Consider the following 18,229-nt stretch of genomic DNA (forward strand, 5'->3'; position numbering starts at 1 on the left):
CCCTGCGCTGAAGCCGCAGGCGGCGGGCTGTGCCGTCCCGGGGGTTGAATCCTCCCCCCCTCTCCGCGGCGTGCCGGCGGCTCTCGGGAGGGGCGGGGCTACCCCGCCACAGTATGTTAGAAGAATCCCTTCGCTACATGGGAGATCGGAGATTTGTATAGCACCAAAGGCCACATTCTGCCACTCCTACTCATGCTGAGCAGTATGTTACTATAGAAACGGACCCAATGAAATCAAGGGACATATTCACAGACAGGGCTGGCGACAGACTTACCGGGACTCTGGGTTATGCGGAGAGGGGCTCGGCTTTGGACCCCCTGGCAGGGGCAGGGTTCCCCCAGCCAGCTCTTAGCACCACTCAGATCATACCACATGCGGCGGCTCCATAGCAGTTTAAAGGGCACTAGTGGCACTGGTAGCCAGGAACCCCAGACCCTTTTAAATCACCAGGCCCCAGGGTAATTGCCCCGTTTCCACCAGCCTGTCGTCACCCCTGCTCATAGAGTACTACTCTGGTGTGTAAGGCGGACCGAATCTGTCCCTGAATAAGTAGATAAATACAATTCATAGGCAAATCATGGGATCTAATTACTTGCCAAGAGTAATTTATCATGCAATTGACATTCAGGGTATTTCAATTGCTCTCCTGTTAACTGAGGCCAACAACATTTGTGGGAGAATATATCTGAGCAGGCAATTACCTCATGTACAGATGCAATTAGGACCCAATACTGTGAGATGCTGAGTTCCTCCTGGCAGTTGCTCAGCACCTTCTGTTCCTTTTGACTTCAAGGTTTTTTTTAAATAGTGCCCAGAAGTTGCTGGGCTCTTGACAGCACAAACAGAAACATATAGTGCCTGCCAACAAGGGCTTACAGCACTGAAATGGTAATGTATAAGGTAACAAAATAGCTGGGAAAGGCTGGGAGGAATTAGAACAAAGGTTATAACAATAAGGCATTCCAAAGTCCCTCGTAAGTCTACCATTGTGTTTAGTAGGCTGAAGATCAGGTCCCCAGTGAAAGTCAGTTAAAACAAGACCCTTTGAAAATATTAATTACATTTATTTTAAATAACAATATTAAGCATGAATTGACCGGTCAACTAGTAGCCCTGATATTCTGTTCACATAAAGATTGTTTTGAATGCTTACTTTATATAAACATTAGACTTACAGGATACATGCAAGATGCCTGTAAGATTGTCAAAAACTATCTGCACCCGGCATTGAGTATTATCATTATAATCTATGTGCATTGTGGTAGTGTCCACAGACCCAGTATCAGGATGCCATTGTCCTAGGTACTGCACAAATGAATGGAAGAAATTGTCCCCATGCCCAAAGAGAGTAAAAGAACAAATCTCACATTGGAAAAGGTGATAGAAGACACTGCCCAGCACAAAATATCCAAACTATTTTAGTTGGGGGAAAATAAAGGATAGTTTTTTACACTCAGCTATTTAGGGAAAAAAACTCACCCCCTACAGGAATTTAAAATTATTTTAAAAATGTCCATGCCGCGGTCTTTATTAGAGTCCATACCCAGAGGAGGAATTTTAAGTTACTTTGAGAGAGGTACTCGGACATGATGGCGGGCTAGTAGACAGGAAGGACACATGGACTCTATTTCTGAATCTGCCTTTGGCTCACTGTGGACATGAAGTCTATGGAATCTTTGTCATGAACTCCAATGGGCACAGGCTCGCGTATTACGTAAACTTGGACAAATCATTTATCTCCTTTGTGCTTCATTTTTACTGGCTTTTTAATGGAAATAATATCACTTGTAAAGTGCTTTGAGAGCTTTGGAAAAATAGTTATGTCTGTGTATATGCTGCTACTGCTGCAGAGGTTATAGCGTGATCAGAATCTGGTTGTAAACCATATAAAGTTATTTTTATTATGCTCTTCAACTTACACCATAGCATTAGTACTTTTGATTTGCCATTGCAGTGTGGATTAAAGGTATGCAAAGCTTCCCTGTTCAGCAAAGCATTTACTCACAAGCTTAACTTTAAGCAGGTGCTTCAATCCCATTGAGTTCAATGGGATTTAAAACACATACTTTAAATGCTGTCCTGAACAGGGGTAGATTTTAGCAAACGTTTTAAGTGTTTTCCTGAACTGGGGTCTATGTCTGGACAATCCTTTCCTAAGCAGGGAAATCCTTGGCTTTCTGCCACATCTCCCACCCTTCACTGTGTTTATGAATACAGGCAGTCCCCGGGTTACATGGATCCAACTTACATCGGATCCCTACTTACAAACGGGGTGAGGCAACCCTGCACTAGCTGCTTCCCCCCAGCAAACCAGGGAGACGCGAAGCTAGCGCCAGCGCCCTCCCCCCCCCCCCAGCAGACCAGGGAGACGCGGAGCGGCTTTTCTCAGCAGACACCTCAGCTTGAGAATAAAGGACTGAGGGAAGTGAGGTGTGGGAGAATAAAACTGAGCTCTGGAGAAACGTTTGGGTAGAGTTTCCCCTACAATATGTACCAGTTCCGACTTACATACAAATTCAACTTAAGAACAAACCTACAGTCCCTATCTTGTACGTAACCCGGGGACTGCCTGTAGTTCTAGTGGATTTAACCTTTCAAGATTGGATACGCAACTGGATATGCTTTTCTCTTGTCTACAGATGAAAAGAAAGTCATGACTAATGCATATATAAAAACAACAACAAATGGTCTAGTAGCACTTTATAGACTAACAAAACACATAGATGGTATCATGAGCTTTCGTGGGCACAGCCCACTTCTTCAGTCATCTGAAGATGACTACCAGACCATGTGTGTTTTTTTCTGTAACAGACTAACTCGGCTACCCCCTGAAGCATATATCAAACTCATTCAGCTTTTTGACCCCCGCATAGCATGTGGCAACAGTGCTTCAGGTTTGGAAAAATCCAGCTCCATTTGCCATATAATGGGTCTACACATCTAGGCTGAATCTCCTGTCGCCTTTTGTTCATTACAACCAGCCACATCCCTGACAAACACTGAAGCTCCTCTCACAGGAAAACACCTGTCCTGAAAGATTAATGGCAGCTAGGACAGTCCCTTTGCAGATACTATTGTGTCTCTTACCAATGTATTTATGAACTGAAAATTAAAGGGTCCATCAGCAAAGCCACATGACTCTGATGTTATGTAAATGGGTCTAATCCATGGGAACTGAAAGAGAGAGACCCAGCTAATGTGATGAGAAGACTCTGCCACCAATAACATCCCACCATACCACACCACTCTGAGGAAGGCAAGGGGAAAAGTGAAAATCAGCCCCCTATACCGCTGAATCAGCACTGGCAGTTATTTATGACAGAGGCCAGTACGGAGTGTTCAAATGCACAGCAATAAGATGTGCACCCTCTAGGAGAGTCTCACAATGGAGTTTGTTTTCCAGCATATGTTCCAATTACTTTAATGCAAAATAACTATTAGTAGTCTAATATCATAACTATTAGTAGTCTAACATGTTAGCACAAGCAGAGGTCACTCTTGTCTCGTATACTTACTCGGCATTTTCTTATGAGACCAGCAATCGAACGAGTCATGCAAGTCATGCATCAGATTTCATAACATTTGGAGAACACCCCAAATCCATTCCCTGAGTGAAATCCTGCCTTAGGATCAGAAATCCTGCCTTGGGATGGAATGGCAGCAGCCATGAATTGGGGCTGCAGAGTCAGAAAATGAGGTCTCAGAACAGTGGAGGGGAATACACTGCTGTGTGTAATTGCTCTTGCTTTCAAAGGGAAAAGGGCATGTCATCGCCTGGGTGCACTGTGCATTGCAAATAGGAGATGACCAAGCCCCTAGCAGCTGTGTAGCCTTGGGTCCAAGACATCTTAGTTGGGAGTTCCTGTGGTTCCTGTCCTAGTGCTCTTCTGAGTGCCAGGCAGGAATAAGGCCCTACAGTTATGCAGCAAAACAGGCGAGCATTTCCCTGCTTCCTGCTTTCACACTGTGGCAGGGGGAAACAGGTGGAAAGAGAAAATGGCTGCTTGTCTATCATGTGATTTAGCAGGGTGGGGTGAAGAGACACACCAAGGCCCTGAAGTAGACAAAGCCCAGACCTACTTTGCGTTATTTTGGTGTTCAAATAGTAGTTTGTGTCTTCTCTGTGAGGTGTTTGCTGAATGTCAGTTCCCAACCCTCATGAGTTCGAGGGGGAAAGAGAGAGAGGGGGAGAAAGAAAGAGACAGATACAGGCAGTCCCCAGGTTACATGGATCCGATTTACATCGGATCCCTACTTACAAACGGGGTGAGGCAACCCCGCACTAGCTGCTTCCCCCCCGCAGACCAGGGAGACGAGGAGCGGCTTTTCTCAGCAGACACCTCAGCTTGAGAATAAAGGACTGAGGGAAGTGAGGTGTGGGAGAATAAAACTGAGCTCTGGAGAAATGTTTGGCTAGAGTTTCTCCTACAATATGTACCAGTTCCGACTTACATACAAATTCAACTTAAGAACAAACCTACAGTCCCTATCTTGTACGTAACCCGGGGACTTCCTGTACTGCATTTGGCAGAAATGTGAGCATCACATAGGCAGAAAAGCCAGTGTTAACGTCAGTCACTCATAGAAAAGACACAAGGGCAAGAAATAGTTTCTGAACCCCAGAACGATAGGCCCAATCCCACACTTCTTCAAGGAAAAGTCCCTGGACAGGGAAAAAACACTGTCTAAACATCTTATGCTTAGGACCCTACCAAATTCACAGCCATGAAAAACACATCATGGACCATGAAATCTGGTCTCCCCTTGTGAAATCTGATCTTTTGTATACTTTTACCTATGCTATACAGATTTAATGGGGAAGACCAGCATTTCTCAAATTGGGGTCTAGATCCAAAACGGAGTTACAGGGGATCACAAGGTTATTTTAGGGTGATGGGTCACGGTATTGCCACCCTTACGTCTGTGCTGCTGCTTTCAAAGCTGGGCAGCCAGAAAGCGACCTCTGCAGGCCAAGGTCTCAACTCTGAAGACAGTGCCCTGTTAGCAGCAGCACAGGCGTAAGGGTGGCAGTACAACACCATGCCACGCTTACCGCTGCGCTTTTGCTGGAGATGACTCTTCCTCCAGAGCTGGGCTCTCAGCCATCAGCCACTACTCTCCAGCTACTCAGCTCTGAAGGCAGCACCTCCAACCCCAGCAGCAGCGCAGAAGTACCGCAACAACTTACAATAGCCTTACAACCCTCCCCACCCCAACTCCTTTGTGTGTCAATCACAATTACAGTACTGTGAAATTTCAGATTTAAATAGCTGAAATCATGAAGTTTACTGTTTTAAAATCCCATGGCCATGAAATTGAGCAAAATGGACTGTGAATTTGGTAGCCTACACTACAAAAATTACTAAAAAACACAATTGAATACACTTTTTGCAGGAATGATGCAGCAAAACGGAGCCGAGGACACTCAAGATTCCGACCCAGACCATGCAGTTGTAAGAGGCAACCAGAAAGCCACTCCACTGCCATTTATGTCCAGGGATGGAGGCACCACAAGGGCACCTATGCCACATGTGCATGGCAATGGACACTACTTGCAAGAAAGTGTGGTGCATGGAGCATTTGCCTGTCCCATGTGTGGAATACATATAGAGACGATTAGTCAAAGAAAAAGGGTTCTTTGAGACAGAATAGTAATAGAGTGTTTTTACCCTCTTCATTTTCATCAAAGACTGGTGGTTTGCTAGAAGAGGTGTTTGCACCCATGGTGAAATTTGCCACAAATTCTCTTATGCAGTTACATCACCATACTGGAACACAATGCGCTGAGGTTAGCATGGCCATCTAGCTCGCTCTCAGGAGACCTTTCCGTGTATAACCTGGGGAAAGAGAAAAGAAGCAACTCACCATCACTGTCTCTCACCACACGTTTTCAAAGCCATTAATATATGGGGTCACTACCAAGTGAGAACAGGCAGTCCCCGGGTTACGTACAAGATAGGGACTGTAGGTTTGTTCTTAAGTTGAATCTGTATGTAAGTCGGAACTGGCATACAGATTCAGCCGCTGCTGAAACTGATCAGTTTCAACAGCGGCTGAATCTGGACACCAGTTCCCACTTACATACAGATTCAACTTAAGAACCCCAGGTGTCCCCAAGTCAGCTGCTGCTGAAACTGATCAGCAGCTGATTCCAAGAAGCCCGGGGCAGAGCAACTCTGCCTCAGGCTTCCTGTAGACAGCCGCTGGTCAGTTTCAGCAGCGGCTGACTTGGGGACGCCTGGGGCAGAGCAGCTCGGGTGCTGCTGGGTTGGTCCAGTAGCGCGGCCGCTCCTCGGCGCTACTGGACCAACCCAGCAGCACCCCAGCTGCTCTGCCCCAGGCGTCCTGATTCAGCCGCTGCTGAAACTGATCAGCAGCGGCTGAATCAGGACGCCTGGGGCAGAGCAGCTGGGGTGCTGCCGGGTTGGTCCAGTAGCGCCAAGGAGCGGTGCTGCGGGACCAACCGGCAGCGCCCCACCTGCTCTACCACAGGCCCCGGGTTTTGCTCCACGTCTCCCTGGTCTGCTGGGGGGGGGCACTAGCTACGTCCCCCCCCCCCCCCCAGCAGACCAGGGAGACGCGGAGCAAAGCGGCGGAGGACCCGGGCCGGACCGCGGCGCTTCCAGATCAGCGCTGCGGGTCCGGCCCGGGTCCTCCGCCACTTTGCTCCCCGTCTCCCTGGTCTGCTGGCTCCCCCAGCTTACCAGGGAGATGGGGAGCAGCTTTTCTCGCCCCGGAGGAGGCGGGCGGCGGGACCAGGCGTCCTGCCGCTCCAGTCCTCCGGGGCGAGAAAATCCCCGTTCGTAACTGCGGATCCAACATAAGTCGGATCCGCGTAACTCAGGGACTGCCTGTATCAGAAAGGAAAACCTGATTATTATTCTTAATCAGCAGCACCTCACAACTGAAATCAGGACCCCATTTTGCTAGGCACTGTAGACATCAAGGAGCCAACTCTGCATCACTTATACAGCTGCATCCTCACTCCCACGAAAAGTTAAATTTACTTTAATTGGTCTCCCCACAAGGGCAGATGCTCATCATGCTGAGTAAAGTTTGCACAACTGGGCCCCAAGCCAAAATGAATATTGCCTATAAAGCTTAATAAGCATGTTACATAGGCTCTGCACTATACCTCCATATACCTCAAATTTCCACTGGTCACGATAGGATTTGACAATGCACTGGGAATGTAGAATCAGGCCCACAGTCTCTTTACTATGTTATTAGTCCAAGTTTGCTGTCTGTCTGTGTTATTATGCCAGGGAGGTAAATTATAACAGTAAAACATATAACATATAAAAACTGTAGTGTTTACTGAAAATGTAACATAATTGAATGTTTGAAAGAGAACGCAATAAAGAACTGTATAGAGGCTAGAAAGATTGGGTGGGTCTGGGTGAACACTAAAAACAATTCCATTAATCGTCGTTTTGCATTTTTAGGGCTGCAGGTAAGGTAAGTAGTGAATCAGAATCTGACCCTCAATGATTTTGCTCCAGCCATGCCTCAGGTATTTGCTTCCCACATACTTTCATGCAATCAAATTTAACTGGCTGAAAGTTCATGGGAACTGACTTTCCAAGTCATGCATTTTAAGTTACCAGAAGTGAGAAGACAAACTGGAAGGACTGATACTCTCAGTTCAGCCACAGAAAGAGAAATCATACCCAACTGACCAATACAGATTAGATAGTAAATATGCACAGACATCTGCAAGGATGAAAGTGATTAACATTTCTTATAGGAACTGTCATATTGCAACCCTAGACACGCAAGCCAGGGGCTTAGGGTAGGGGAGTCAGGGCAGGGGGCTGGAGGTGTGAGGGGCTCAGGGCAGAGGTCTGGAATGTGCGGTGGTGCACGAGTCAGGGCAGAGGGTTGGGGTAGGTGTGGGTGGGTTTAGTGTGTTGCGGAGACTGGGCAGTCCTAGTTGGTGACCTTGCCCCACGCTGCTCCTGTTCCCAGACAAATGGAAAGAGGACTAGGGGACCCGGGGGTGGGTGTACAGCAGAGACCCAGTTCCAGCCAACCATTTTGTTACTGGCACATCACACCGGGATGTACCAGCTTATTTTCTCCTTTGGCTGCCTGTGATCAAGCCAGAGAGTTAAAAGAAACTTCTAAAAATAATCAGATACCTTAATGAATAAATTAGAGGAAATTGCAAATTAGCCCCTGGCAAATGATATACTCAGTTTATGAATTACATGAGGTTACAGATTTTCTTTGCCTTTAATAAATCCACTGTAAAATTTGATTTTCAATTACAGTGTGCATGGTCATCCTTTACTAACTAATTATGAATGTCAAATAAATTTACTGTGGCCATGGTTATCCATCACTGACTATTTACAAATATAAAACAAAAATCCTTCAATTTCCTTCATAGAAATATTTTAACTTACATGTATTTATCTTTTAGCTCCAATTTCATCATGTCTGATAACTAAGGGTTGTAGCCCAGTGGGCCATCTTATCTCTATTATATTTGCTGTTTTGCGCAACAATTCAACATTATTATATTCAGCAGTAATACAAGGAACATACAGGTTTCCATTCTGTAAGACATTGGTTTCAGCAGTTAGTAGGAGGCTTAAAGCCTACAAATTATAGCAGAGATTAAAATTAAGAAAATTTAAGATTTGGGAAACTAGAAATAGAGTACAGTATAGAGAGGAATTGTTTCCATAATGATATCTGCCAACCATAGAAACATGAACTAAGAGTAGCTTCTGGAAGGTTTTGGATAGAACATTCAATGGTAAAAGTCTCATGGCAACAAACTGACATATATGATAATGGGGTGGATTCATAAATACACTAACCATAGAAGGAGGACACTAACATTGGTAAGGGAAGGTTGCATCTGTACACATTGGGGTTACCAACTATATGTTCATTTTAATAATAATTTGATTGAGCCTGATCTTGGGACAAGAATCTATGAGCCCTCAAAGTGATAACTGGAAATTCTTATTCATAATCTTAGATCAGGCTTGTGTGAGTGTATGTGTGTGAGAGAGAGTTATTGGAGATGCTATGTTAGTAAGTAGTACTTTAGATCTTCATAGATCCCCATAGACTGACTTCAACATTCTTTGCAAACTATTCATCACAAATTTCCCTATGAGGCATTGCTGGTAAAACTTGTACAGTTGCAGAAACTGTTGCACTGAACATTTGGGTAATTAGCCCAATGTCACAGCAAACTAGATGCAGGGCCAGGAATAGAAGCCAGGAGTCCTGAGTCTCAGATCCTCTGCTGTAATCATTAGGAACTCAATTCATTATTCTTTTGGTAGCCAGAACTCCCACTTCAGAAAGAAGAACTCCAGGTGTGACAGAATGGGCTGCAGATGACTGGACACTCGTCCTATATGTATTTATACAGATACCATTAAGATAGGCTTATTTTTACATCAGTACCTTGAGCTAACACACACACACACACACACACACACACCTTATTCCCTGTGATAAAGTAGATACTATACAGAGTTTAAAATAAGAAACTAACAATGCACATGTCCTCCATGGGTGGGGAGGTTTGTACAATATAAGGAAGGCTTTACAGGAAATTCAAATGTTTCTGTGACCAGCTAAGGTTAGCATGGAAGCTAATTTAAAAAAACCAAAACACCAGGAACTACCCTCCATAAGCAGAACTAACAGGCTGATTCAGCAGGCAGAATGATTTAATTAAAAGTGGCAAGACTCTGTATTAAAACAAAAAAGGAAGGCTCATTAAGCACAAGCCACAGTGGTCGAAGGAAAGAGGATTGTGGGGATGAGCCTGAAGTCCTTACTCAGTCAAAACTGTCAGGGTAAATCAATGGGACTTGTGTCTGAGTAAGAACTGCTGGATCAGATTGTTAAACGATTAACACTTGATTCATGTGGTTGTCTTCAGACGGATGAAAATCACAATGAAGTCAGAAAGGAAGATGTGTAAGGAGAAGCCATAAGTGAAAGACAAGTGGGGACAGAATAAAACAGGCAGGGCAGCGAAACAGATTGATTGCAATAGCTGCTTGTAGTGGGGAGAAGGGGTTAATGCAGGCTGGAGGGAGCCTGCACAGCACCCCAGACAATCGGGGAGAGGCTTGAAGGCAGCCTGGTTATAAGGAGCTGCTTAGTAGAGCAGTAGGCAGTTGGGTCCTGACCAGAGAGGATGCAAGACTGGTTCCTACAAGGAAGCACCTTCAGGAGAGCAGTGCTGGGTAGGCTCAGGAGAGCTAGAGGGATCAGGCTGAACCCCCCTCTGCCAGGCTGCAGGCCTTGACACAAGGGCCAAGGCGATGCAGGGAGTCAAAGAGGAAGTGGCCCAAGGAGCAGGAGGTTGTAGAAGGAGTGAAGGAGAGTAGGACAAGGCTGCTGCCAGAGGGCTCTTGGGCCAAGACCCAGAGTAGTGGATGGTCCTGGGTCCTCCCCTTCCTCTGTGCACCAGAAGGGGTCACCCTGCTGAGGACTGAGCTAATTCCCAGAGTGATCTGCAGGAGGCACCATGACAGTGAGTCTCAGTTCCATTATACCACTTAAAATAAAAAAGATTTAGTGGCCAAAAATGTCTGTCGTATAATGAGACATACATGAGGCCAGGGACCGTGGCAGAACACATTTTACTGAACACTTCGGCTGCGTCTAGACTGGCATGATTTTGCGCAAATACTTTTAACAGAAAAGTTTTTCCATTAAAAGTATTTGCGCAAGAGAGCGTCTATACTGGCATGTGCCTTTGAGCAAAAGATTTCCTTTTGCTCAAAAGCATCCGTGCCAGTGTAGACACTCTCTTGTGCAAGAAAGCTCCGATGGCCATTTTAGCCATCGGGCTTTCTTGCGCAAGAAATTAACGTTGCTGTCTACAATGGCCTTCTTGCGCAAGAATACTTGCACAAGAGGGCTTATCCCTGAGCGGGAGCGTCAGAGTATTTGTGCAAGAACCACTGATTTTGTATATTACAAAGTCAGTGTTCTTGTGCAAATACTCACGGCCAGTATAAACAGGTGGCAAGATTTTGCGCAAAAGCAGGTGCTTTTGCACAAAATCATGCCAGTCTAGATGCAGCCTTCTAGGCAGCATTACTGAGCAGACTCAATTTGCAGAGAAGAGAGTCCTGGTCATATAAAACCTGGAAAGGAGACTATAGAACAGCGTAAGATGAATGCTAAAACAAACAGGGAAGGAGAAATACAGAAGAGGTTGCTTTCTAAAAATGGCTTCACAAGAAGAGGTTGATTGCATGATTGTTTTATTTATCTTCATACAATAAAGGTATTTGAAAGGTAAACAGAAGAGCAACCTGCTCCTATTTCACTGACCAATGTGATTTGTCTCCTCTGACTAAGCTTTTGCATCCCTCTTAGTTGTGAGTTATTTCTTACACACTAGCACAGTAGCTCACCATTCCATCCTATTTCCTGCCCACTTCCCATTTTTCCTGGAACGTCACACTCCAGCTTCTTCTCACCAGCTAACTTTTGTTTTTGTTTCTACAGTTTTGAGATGCGGTAGCACAGACTCACAGTCAGGCTCAGACCCTGAGTCAGGAAAAGCTAACGCTACCCTTTGATTTGGGATTTCTAACATTCTGAACAACAAAAGGTCTGGTAGCACATTCCTACTTGCAAGTAGGAATAAGAGATCCTCCGGAATAGGGCTTTATTCCGGAGGATCGCGCCAGTCTGGACGCTCTTTTCTGGCTTTTCCCCAAGCCGGAAAAAAGCGGCAGCCATGTTTATTTAAATCCCGTGGGGGATATTTAAATCCCCCGCGCATTTCCCTATTCTGACTTCTCTCATTTCCATAGCTATTACGGGTTATGTGGCCAGTGTAGACACAGCCATGGTGAACAGTGCTTTACTCCATGAGTCATCTCACTGGCTTCAGCAGAATCACTTGCTGAGAAAGGTACTGTGATGGACCCCCCATGCTTTGTGCAATTGGCTTATGAATATGAATATGCATTACTCAAAAATGCTTTGGATAAAATACCTCATGTAACCTATCAATTTTAATGATACAGTCTGCTGGATCTGGATCTTATTTTGGTGCCTGTATTATTCTTGAATGTAAAGTTAGAAATACGAAGTATGGGCTTGTTCACAGTTTTAAATATGCAAATGAGAGCCATCAATGGTGTGCAGGAAGCCTTAACAACTGGATGCTCAATTTAACGACTTGTACACAGCCTTGTTTGCCCTTTAGAACTAATCAGTGGTTGGTCCTAGGGAGACATGTGACTATACCATTTTGTACTGGAATACCAGTTTGACCAGGTAATTTTCCACAAAAGATTCCTGCCCAAGAAAAGTCTATTTAAGCAATGGGAAGCTATCAGTCCTTTTGATTTTGTAATGATGCACCCAAAAGAAGAGCTGGGGCCCCAAGTCATAGAAAAATATCATCTTTGACTTGAAGGCTTGCCTGAAATAAGAACAGCTTTTAGAGCAAGTTTGCAATACGTTTTAGTGCATTAGAACTAGCTATACATTTAATTTTAATTCTGTAACTTACTTTGATCTGTCTGTTTTTACTAGCAGCCACTTAAATCCTACTATTTGTACTTAGTAAACAAAAGTATTTTATTATCAAGCACAGTGTAAATAAACGTTACCTGGGAGGGGGACAGTCTGTGTGCACATCCTCCTTTCATTGATAAAGGGGGCTTACTTGAATGAGCTTTCATTGTGTAGAACTCTTACACAAAGAACTACAGATTTATTCGGGGTTTTGATCCCATTTGGGGGTTGGTTTCCTAGGTGCTGTGAACCAGAACTGCATTGCTCTACCCAGCTCAATGCCTTGTCTGGTGGAGACCAGAGAATCTGTCCCAGCAGGACAGGGTCGTGGAGAGCCTCAGAGAGCTTAAATCCTACTGTTTGTACTTAATAAAATTACTTTCATTTACTGTCAAGCCGAGGGTAAATAATTGTTACCTGGGGGAGCAATCAGTGTGTACACTCCCCCTTTCATAGTTAAAGGGGACTTACCTGAATGGTTTATCTGGGGTTCAGATCCCATTTGGGGAATGGGCTTCCTGGAAGCTGTGTCCAAAACTGTATTTTCCTCAGACCTGAAGAGGTTCATTGTCTGTATTGCTCTTCAGAGGGGAGGAGACGGAGGCAGGGGGCAGTGATTTCAGCTCTTGGCTGGGGAAGACTGGGAGACCTGGCCCAGCAGGGCAGCGTGGTGAGAAGCCCCAGAGAACAACAAGGCGAGTGACAGTGGCATAATCGGCACACCGGGGAACAGCCCCAAGGGGTCTTTTGAGACCACATCCCGTCACAGGTAACATTTAATGTAAATAAAGGGACCAAATGGTACTTTTTCTAAAATACATTTTATTTCCCTTTCTGGAGTAAAATTATTATAGCCCAGGAACACAGAAACGGCCATACTGAGTCAGACCAAAGGTCCATCTAACCCAGTATCCTGCCTCCCGATAGTGGCCAATGCCAGATGCCCCACAGGGAATGAATGGAGTAGTGAATCATCAACCAATCCATCCCATCACTCATTCTCAGCTGCTGGCAAACAGAGGCTTAGAAACATCATCCCTCCCCGTCCCGGCTAATAGCCACTGATAGACCTATACCCCATGAACTTATCTAGTTCTTTTTTGAACCCTGTTACAGTCTTGGCCTTCAAAACATCCTCCGCCAGGGAGACCCAGAGGTTGAATGTGCGTTGTGTGAAAAATACTTCCTTCTGCTTGTCTTAAACCATACATTCATCACTGATCCCGCAATACTACTAACTAATAACCATCATCAATATAATTAAATAGAGGCTGATCTTGCAATGTGCTGTGTACCAGTAAGAATCATTCAGCATCTTTACTTCCCTTCACTCCATACCTCAAGGGGATGCCCATAGCACGCAGAATCAGTTCCACAATGCATCCCATCTCCAACGCACTTTATAAATTCAAGCTAATTGCAATTCATCTGAACTGCTGCAGTTGAGATCTCATTCAGAGTGCAAAGCAAAGAGTGAGTAAGTTCACTTTTTTACAAAAAAACCCCAAAACCCTAAAAATGATGTGAACTATTAAAACCCTTGAATCCCACAGAGCTGAAAACATCTCCAAACATGAAACAAAGGAGAGCAACAAAGACCCGTGATTTCTGCTGCTACCTTTAAATTGAACAGGCTGAAGAATCAGTCCAGATCATGGGTGGGCAATAATTTTTGACAGGGCGCCACTCCAAGATTCTGGAAAGTGATCGAGGGCCGCACTTTTCCATTATATTAATGGAGGAGGTGTGTGGTCTGGGATAGAGGTTGGGTGCAGAAGGGAGATTGGGGTAAGGGACTGGGGTGCAGGCGAGAGAGTGGGGTCTGGCAGGAAGCTTAGGTGAAAGGCAGTTGTGACCTAGGGCAGGGGAATGGGATGCAGAGTTTTGGAATGTGACGTAGAGCAGGAGGGGGTTATGACCTACGGGAGAGGACTAGGTTACAGGGGTTTGGTTTGTGACCTAGGGGAGGGAACTGGGTTACTGGGGTTTGGTTTGTGACTAAGGGGAGGGGACTGGGGTTCAGGATTTTGGGTAGGAGGGGACTGTGATCTGGGGCAGGGGATTGGGGTGCCAGATCTGGGAGGGGATATGGGTGCAAGTAGGATTGCCAGATGGTTTAACCAAAAATACCGAACACCCTCCCCCCCCCCCTCAAAAAAAACCCACTAGGGAAAAAAATTCTGTTGAGAAAAAAAAAAAGAGGGGGGAGACCAAAGTTGTTGAGCAAAAAAATAAATACAAAAATAAAATAAAAAAAGTGTTGCCCCTTTAAGAAATGCTTTTGAGGCTTTTTGGCCCTAACAGGCAACCGTCCGCCATCTTGTCTCCCTGTACTGGGCTGGACAGCTCCCGTGCAAAACCTGGTAAGCACCCGGGATTTTCACCTCCTGGCTGGGAAAAAAAATCAGAAAATATCGGACATTTTAGGTGTCCAGTATTTTCTGAATTTTTTAGCAGACAAGAGGTGAAAATACTGGACTGTTTGGGTCATTACTGAACACCTGGCAACCCTAGGTGCAGGAGCGTGGCAGAGGGTTTGGGTATGTTGAGTAGGGGGGCAGAGGATTGGGGAAAGAGAGGAGCCAGGGTGACGAAGACAGGCTCTGGCCAGCAGACTTACCAGCAAGCAGCCCAACCAGCCTGCCGAGCCAAATGTTTGCAGAGTTTAAAAAGTTTCTCAGCCAGCCTACCTATGCCTTAACAGGCTGCACAGCCACATGCTTGTGTGAATAACTGAGCAGGAGTGGAGGGGGGTATGGTGCTTCATGTGCTGCCTATTAATCAAACAGGCAGCTCCCATTGACCAGTAGCTGACCAATGGGATTATGGGGGGGTGGGAGTTACACCTGAAGCCTTTGGGTTTACAGTTTTTAAAAGAGAAATGGCTCCGCAGCTGGTTTTATGACTGTCATGCGGGGCAAGCAGGGGAGCCTGCCTGAGGCTCCCTGCTGCATCCACGGGCTGGATCTAGTGGCTTGACAGGCTGGATTCAGCCCACAGGCCGTATTTTGCCCAGGCTTGGTCCAGACTGTTAACATAATCCCAAGAGCAATTCTTTTCCAGCTACAGAGTTTACTCTTCTGAGCAAACAAGAAGACTTCTGAAGGATGCTTTTCTCTTGCTACAATAAAAGGCTGCAATGAGGATAGGTACTTAATATCTATCAATGAACTAAAAAACAAACCTATACTACAGTATGTTGTGATGATGCCCACAAAATAGAATTCTGTAATGGTGACTTCACAATATAGTAAAACTATCAGTAGCACCAATTAACGGTTGAGCCCTTCTTGTATTGGAGTTCACAGCTTTTTCATTTACATCTTGGCAGTATTTTGATACACAAGCTGTCTAGAAGGACACAGGTTTTGATTTCAGTTCAGCTGGCTTCTGAGAGGATGACTGGGGTAAAATGGGAGAGTTGGGTGTCATTTTTTTAAAATAAAGTCATCCTGTGAGCAATAATCTTTCTGCACTTTTGCTGCTTCCCTTTTAACTTCACTAGGCATTGCTTAACTGTGAAAATCAGCCACTGGTCTTCCCCTAGAGCTGAAGCTATGTTAACGCTTTATGTTAGCTTTAACCTTCATGATGGAATCATTCCCCATTCTGTTAACAGAATGGCAAAAGCTCTATAGTAGTACTGGCCAACAGCATGTTTATAAGGATGGGAAGCCCTCACTTGGATGGAGGAGGGTTTGACATGCAGGCACCTGCAGACTCAGTGTAGTGTCCCCTTTGTCTTCTTCAAGATCAGCTATTTTATCCGCAGCCATTAAAAGAAAAAAGCACGAACAGCTATTTAACAATTGTCTCAAGGAGTTTAATCTCTCAGGGCAAGTAGCACATTCTCTACAACAGAGCAGAAACCCCGTAAGATTAAGACCAGGTTGGGAGATGTATATGAATAATAAGAATAGCCCGTTTCACTTGCTAGAACAGTCATTCATAAAATGTTATAAACACACATCCACCAGAACACAAGCTAAAAACTCTGTATGGGGGGGGGGAGCAGAGAATGGATATAAGAAAACTTCTTCAGCAGTACATTATCTTCTAATTACGGTTTGGGTGTTTGTTTTTTTTACAGATTTCTCTGAAGCATCTTGTACTGGATGCCACCTCAATATGGTTAGAGGTCTACATGGACCCTTGACAACCCTGCGTTCCAGCCCCAAAGAAACCCTTCAGTATCCTGAGCCCCCCCCTGCAAACACTTAGAAGAAAGTTCAAGAGAGAGTAAACTTACTCTGAATCATCTTTGCTTCTGATCCTTTAGCACTGTTCCTTTAGCTTTCTTCCTTTTCAGTTTCCACACTTTGAGATATCTGCTCTGTTGGAGAAAGTGACTAAGTTATTGCCTGCAAAATGTAAACATTCAGAGCACTAGTCAAGTAGTACAGTGTTGTACCTCAGGCAGAGGACTCAACATCATGCTAAAAGCAAGTCAGTATGGGGATGATACAGTTAATGGTGGGAGATCAAAGGGAATCAAACAAAAGAAACCACCTACCTTGTGCTGAGAGGAGAAAGCAGCAAAGAAACTGGAATTAATAGCCAGGAGTAGGGCAGCAACAACCTGAAGCTGCAGCTCAGGAAAAATAGCAGCTGTGGGCACTGCACTACTATGCAGTTTGGATGGATGGGGGAAGGGAGGGAGACAAGTTTATTTTCTGGGGAGTCTTGGTTTGAGGCAAGTGGACTTGGGATCAGAGAGGAAGAACCAAGCCCATTGCAGGGAAGTTTCCCTTTGCAGATTGCAGGAGGAGCCTGCAGCCGTCACAAGAGGTGAAATACACCAGAGAGCACGAGAGAAAGACATGCAAGTACATGCCCACACTGAGACAAGGGGGGAGAGTGGAACAAATGGGGAGTGTTATTAGTGAGGTAAGGCAAAGTGATAGCTCTGGGACGTGGCAAACCTCTGCAAGTGTAGTTCATGCTGATCAGATTGGCACGGGCTCTCCAACTGCAGAAGCTTTGAATGGCACGTTGTGTCGCTTAAACACTTAACAGCTCAGCACTTTTCAGAGATCCCGTAATAAGACATTTCACATGTCAAGGGCAAAGACATTCTTTTCCAATCACTCTGCTACTTCTAGGCAGGGTTCTCCCACCTCCTACTGGAGACTGAGAAGGGGCTTGCTCTGTTTGGAACAGGGTTTTAGAACATTGGTTTTTTAGGAATGTAAGTGAGGTTAGACATTCTGCTACTGATTTAAAATTACATAGTGGAGGGAAGGTCAGGGTCACTGACCTAGACTGAATTTTCATGCCCCATATGCTCTCTCTCATTGCAAAACAACCAATTGCTCCCTCCTTCCTCTCTGCAGAAAGGGCTTGATCCTGCAAGGTGCTGAGCACCATTGCTTCAATCCAGCAAATCTCTTAAATACACTTAAATATAAGCAAAGTGGGCAATCCTCACTGACTTCACTAGGATGATTTATAAATTTAGAAGTAAGCAGATGCTTTACTGACTCAAGGTCAAAGTGTTCAGCATCTTGTAGGATCAACCACTATTTATTGCAGCGTTCTTCTGCACAAGCTTATGCAAATGAAGCACGGGTTAGAATGTCACCACATTTCACTTGCATAATTAATTAGTATCCGTATTTGCACAAAAGGCTTTTGCACAAAAAGGAGCTGTGTAGATGGCTCCTTTTTGCAGAAAAACCCGTCTTGCGCAAGAGCCGTTCTTCCTGAA

At 45.1% G+C, this 18,229-nt stretch overlaps 1 protein-coding gene across 2 annotated transcripts in view; it reads right to left on the bottom strand.

The window, feature by feature from the left end:
• The window catches only part of STK32A (serine/threonine kinase 32A), a 104,109-nt gene extending 86,378 nt beyond the window's left edge, over positions 1-17,731 (bottom strand). Inside the window, exons 1-3 of one of the 2 annotated variants that reach the window (XM_075900288.1) lie at positions 17,036-17,731; positions 16,772-16,855; positions 5,670-5,837 (exon numbers count right to left, since the gene is read on the bottom strand). In XM_075900288.1, the coding sequence (XP_075756403.1) occupies positions 5,670-5,724 (55 nt within the window). In that variant the 5' untranslated portion in view covers positions 5,725-5,837; positions 16,772-16,855; positions 17,036-17,731. The remainder of the gene's footprint in view (positions 1-5,669; positions 5,838-16,771; positions 16,856-17,035) is intronic. The other variant, XM_075900287.1, reaches the window with a different exon arrangement.
• Between the last annotated feature and the right edge of the window lie 498 nt (positions 17,732-18,229).

This window comes from Pelodiscus sinensis, chromosome 17 (genome assembly GCF_049634645.1).
Source record: "Pelodiscus sinensis isolate JC-2024 chromosome 17, ASM4963464v1, whole genome shotgun sequence".
NCBI lineage: Eukaryota > Metazoa > Chordata > Testudines > Trionychidae > Pelodiscus > Pelodiscus sinensis.